The 5,280-nt window shown below is 30.9% G+C and overlaps 1 protein-coding gene across 1 annotated transcript in view; it reads left to right on the forward strand.

The window, feature by feature from the left end:
* LOC106461158 (delta(3,5)-Delta(2,4)-dienoyl-CoA isomerase, mitochondrial-like) overlaps positions 1-5,280 on the forward strand; it is a 24,962-nt gene that overhangs the window by 15,929 nt on the left and 3,753 nt on the right. Inside the window, exons 4-6 of the mRNA XM_013920952.2 lie at positions 304-392; positions 3,434-3,564; positions 3,940-4,053. Of these exons, the coding sequence (XP_013776406.1) occupies positions 304-392; positions 3,434-3,564; positions 3,940-4,053 (334 nt within the window). The remainder of the gene's footprint in view (positions 1-303; positions 393-3,433; positions 3,565-3,939; positions 4,054-5,280) is intronic.

Raw genomic sequence — 5,280 nt, forward strand, 5'->3', positions numbered from 1 at the left:
AACATAGTAAAAACAGTTCCAGGCCACTATAGTCTAGAACTTAACTTCACTTAGTAGCCTCTAAATATGGTCTAAATAGATGATGTTTGACATTGTTTTTGTTGTTTTTTTTGTACAATGGAACAAAATTAGGGGTTGAGAGCTTCAGGATTTTTAATCTGAAATTTTACCTGTAAATAAAAACCACCCAAATAATCTATCTATAATGAGTCATTCAAAAGGCAGTGTTGAAGTTTTCAGTTGAAATCAAATTAGTCCTAAAATCCTGCAGTGATCCTAAGAGTTAATCTGCTTACATTTCAGGGAGATTCTGGACTGTTTCAGAGAAATCTCTGATGACACAGACATCAGGGTTGTGATCTTATCAGGAGCAGGAAGAATGTTTTCAGCAGGTATTTTGTCATTTTATGCAAAGCAAGTAACTGGGTTATAACATACCATCTTTTCAGGCATGGCTTTACACAAATGAATTAAAATACATCTTATAAAAATTAAATGTAAAAAAGACCTTCCTCTGTATGTAAGAGATGGTTAAAGTTGGAACAGTTATGTTAGGAACAGTTCATAGTATGTTTAGTAAATAATATTTCCTTTTATTGCATTAAACTTTGTTATTTTTAATTATTTTTTTTATATTTACATCTTATTGTATTATTTTATAATTATTTGAATGTGTTATTCATTATTATTATTGTTTTTGAACTTCATAAACGTTATTATTTTGTCATACTATCTGTATTGTCATGCTATCTGACTGTATCATTAAACAGTAACATGTTTTACTATTTCATCTCAGATGTTAAACTTGTTTAAATTTACAATGTTGGAGCTGTTTAATGGACTATTCATTAGTTGCTAGATGTTGTTAGGGAGTTTTATATTTTGCACATACTAGGATGCTTTTCAAGGGACAGGGAATTTTGTTAGTGTGTGTGTGTGTGTGTGTGACTGATGCAAACAACTAGTTTTTATGTGTTGGGTAAGTTATATTATATTTTTTTCATCATATTAGTTGCATTAACCCTTTGAACACTAATAAGTCCATTTGTCCAAGCCCTCAGAATGTTGAAGCTATATTAGAATTCTGAATTTAAACCCCAGAGTAAATTTGCAAGTTTGAACTAGAAGAAATAAGCTCTTGCTGTTGGCTACAAACAAATACATCAAATAAGAACATGTGGTTTTGACAAATGCTTTGAAAGTTAAGGATAGATGAGCAGGGCTTCTGTTGTGGGTTGGGAAAATATATTGATATCTCAGCAAATGTAGAAGTTAGGATGTTAAAATTAAGAGTATTGGCTAAATCACTTAATATGTATACAGTATGTTATTATCTTTTATTACTTTCATATTTTTGTTTTTATTATGAGGATTATTTTGAATTGTTAACTTAGTATATGAATTTAGTACTTATCCAAATTTCCTAAAGTGTGTGTGTGTGTGTGTGTGTGTTATGTAACTCCTCCTAAACTGCTGATCACACCAACTTTTAAGTGGTAACAAACAAATCGTCCTGGTCCCAATGTTTTAACATAAGAAACATTTTTCACCCCCATCACTTGAGGAACCTGGTAATTTCTGCTCCAAACCCCCTTCTCTGAAACTACTGGACTCACCAACTTCTAAATGATGCCAAACAAATTACCTTGTTCTGAGGTTTGCAAAAAAAGTAAAGGTTTTTACTCAACCCCTTAGTGAATCCAGGTGTTTTACAAAAATACTTCTATGGGTATTCTCCAAAAGTGGACCCCAAATTTGGCATTTAATTTACATTAGAGCACATAAAAAGTAGGCTTACTAATTACCATTCCTAACTTGGTTAAATAAATTAAACATGCATTATAGTGGCATTGATGATTAAACTGAAAAAAAGTGCAAAATGGTAGTTCAAGATTGTCTGTGAGTGTGTTATGTAACTCCTCCTAAACTGCTGGTCACACCGACTTCTAAGTAGTACCAAACATATTTCTCGGTCCTGAGGTTTGCACAAAGGTAAAACATTTCACCCAACCTTTTAGGAAACCCGGATATTTCCCAGAAACACTTCTATGGGAAGTCCCCAGAAGCAAACCCCAAATTTGACATTAATTTATGTTAGAGCATGTAAACAAGTAGACCTACTAATTACCACTTATAACTTGGTTAAAGAAATTAAATTTGAATTATAGTGGCTCTGTAAATGTGGCGCATAGGCCCACAGGTTAGTTAGTCATGAGATATTATTTGATTAAAGCCAAAAAGTGCAGACAGTGAGGTACCAAACAACTGAATCAAGTCTCTGTAATTACTATAAGTAAGAATAGTGTATTAAGATAGCTGTATTCATTATTGGATTTAGTTTTATGATCTCTATAGGTAGCTTGCTTTGATCAGAAGTTAATGATAAATGCAATGAAAATGCAGAAAGGGAACATTAGACAGTAACTGGTTGACATGATATGCTTCTTGATGCTATACTCCATAAAGTATTTTGTAAGAGAATCTCTTGATGATGAATGTTGAGCTTGCACATAAATGATTCTTTGTTAGATGCCTTATTATTTAATAAGAAACTCAAAGCTATTTAAGTATAGCTTAACTCACAAACTGTACTTTAATGTTATAATATTGGCTCTGTTGTATTAATATGTGCCCAATAGAAAGAGTGGGATGAAATTTAATGACATGCTGTACAAATAAATGTTTCAAGTTTTAAGAAAATCTTTGTGGATAATCCTTTGATTTTTACTACTGAAAACAAGAACCAACTAACATTTTATGAATTATTACATGAAGGAAAATGCAAACTCAGTAACTTTTCTATCAGTATTATTAATTTAATAAATGCTAAACATGAGTTGCATGTCGTATCCAAAATTTTATAAGCCTGGTAACACTGGAACCGGTGAAGTGTGTTTTTTTTTCAGTTCGGACATGCAGGCTATTTAACAATCCCTTAAATGGGCAGTATTAGCCTTGTAATTAATTTGGCTTGATTCCAAATAACATATTGCCTGTAAGTTTTTCTAGTGAATTATTAACTGTCTTAAGGTGCGTGTTATCTAAAGATTTAAGTTCTCAAGATGTCATTTACTTGTTTATCCTTTGTTGTTTTTCTTTAACTTTACTAGCAGCTGTAGCCGATTTTGGAATGTGTGCTAAAAATAATTCAATCTTAACTCTAAAATAAGTTTTGTATTTATAGAAAGAAAAGCATAGTCAGTGATTTTCCTGGGAGTAAAGGATAAAAATATCACATTTAGGTTCTAATAGACATGTACATTTAACAAGTCAAAACAGTAATAAAAAAAACATAGTAACAGCCATTGATAAGGAAACCATAGGCAAAGTTAAAAGTAACTCAAAAAAATAAAGATGCCTCTTGAAAAAAAAAAAGGCTCTGTAAAATATTTGTGATGAAGTTTTGGTTAATGTCTTCTTTATATTATTTTAGGATTGGACATTGGAGATATGACAGATTTAATAACATCACAGGTTACAAAAAAATCAGATGTAGCCAGGAGAGCCAAGTACTTACAGTCTCTAATTGCTCTGTACCAGGAATCTTTTAATGCTCTGGAAAAGGTATTTAAATTGTGTTTTGGTAAGATTTTCCACAAGTGTAAAGCCATGAATGTAGATTTTTTTTCACCATTTTATATTTTGTGTGTTTTGTTTTGTTTTCTCAGTTGTTAACATCATCAACTAGAACATTACTATTATTGTTGGAAACATGAGAATAAAATTCTTAACTTTTAAAGGCAAGTACTGCTTGAAAGTCAAAATAAAATTGTACTCATTTTACAGTCTGTTGCACATCTATACCTTTAAAAACACAGAATTAAAAGTTTCATAAACTATATTTTATATATAAATTTTGTTCTAACCATAAACATTCTACATTTAATTGTGGATATTATTTTTATGTGCTATAATCCTCAATTGGTATTTGATTTACAGTGCCAAAAGCCTGTGATTTCAGCTATTCATGGTGGATGTATTGGAAGTGGTGTGGATCTTATTGCGGCATGTGATGTTCGATACTGTACTCAAGATGCTTGGTTTCAAGTGAAGGTGACCATAAAATTATATATTATCTTTCAGACATGATGAAAAGTAAACTAAGATGGTAAACTTGTTCGTAGTAAAGATACACGATGTTAAAAAATGTTAAGAGAAGTAGAATTACCATAATACTAAAAAGATAAGTTTACTGAAACTAGTATTAAATAACAACTAGTACAATACTCCAGAAAATAATATTTATTTAAAATTAAAATTTTTGGCATATGTCTATATCAAAAGCTCATTATATTACATACGTGAGCTTGATATTTTAACATGTAACCCTTTTCAAGGGTTCACAGTGTCATCTTTGAAACCTTAAAAAAACCTTTGTCAGTATGTTGGGTTAAATAATTTTTTATTCTAGAATTGTATTAGCAGTTATATGTAGACATGGTTTTTAACCCACCAGACTGTTTTGTAAACTTTGAAAACTGAATAAATAGTCATATTAGAAGTACAAAGAAACTAGGTAAAGTAACTAGGTGAAGCTAACCAGATTTTGGAGTGGAAATTGGCTCCATCCCTTCAAACCTGTCTGTTTTCTTGTCTTTCTACCAACTAAAGGTTAGTGCTGTAACAAAAAATTTTAAGTTTCAGCTAGCTGCTTTGAAATGAAACATTAGTTACACAATGAAATTTCCCTATACTATATTATGACAGTGTACATTTTCACAAAAAATAAATGCTTTCTTTGTGAACTCATTCATTCATGTATTGTAATCAGTACTAAAACTTTCTTGAGTGTACTATATCTGAAAGCCTTCATTAAAACCTCTTTGGCCAATTGAAAACTAAAATAGAATTTTCTGGGAATATGTGACTAGAAACTGTTGTGTAAGAGAAGGGCATAAAACCGTGCTTTGTGTTTGATTTATATTTCGATGTAAGTTATTGTGAATAGAAAAATAGAGGAATAGAAAAAGAAAAAATTGACATTTCAATCTGCTATACACACATATGGAAGATTTCCTAAAAACTGCTTACTTTACTTAAATTAAAGTTTTCAAGATTATTAACAAACCAATGCACTTCAAACAATAAATTCCCTGTTAAGTTTGTGTGAATCTGTCTGGCTGCTGCTTCCCGCTTGTCTCACGCTATTTATATCTTTATCACATAATCTTCTGTCTGCCTTCTATATTTTTGAGGTCAATATATTGCATGTGATGTTCGATATTCTCATTCATCAATGAATTATTAACAAAACTTCCTACAATCGTCTGCTTTTAACTC

The sequence above is a fragment of the Limulus polyphemus genome, unplaced genomic scaffold, assembly GCF_000517525.1.
Source record: "Limulus polyphemus unplaced genomic scaffold, Limulus_polyphemus-2.1.2 Scaffold906, whole genome shotgun sequence".
In the NCBI taxonomy this organism is placed as follows: domain Eukaryota; kingdom Metazoa; phylum Arthropoda; class Merostomata; order Xiphosura; family Limulidae; genus Limulus; species Limulus polyphemus.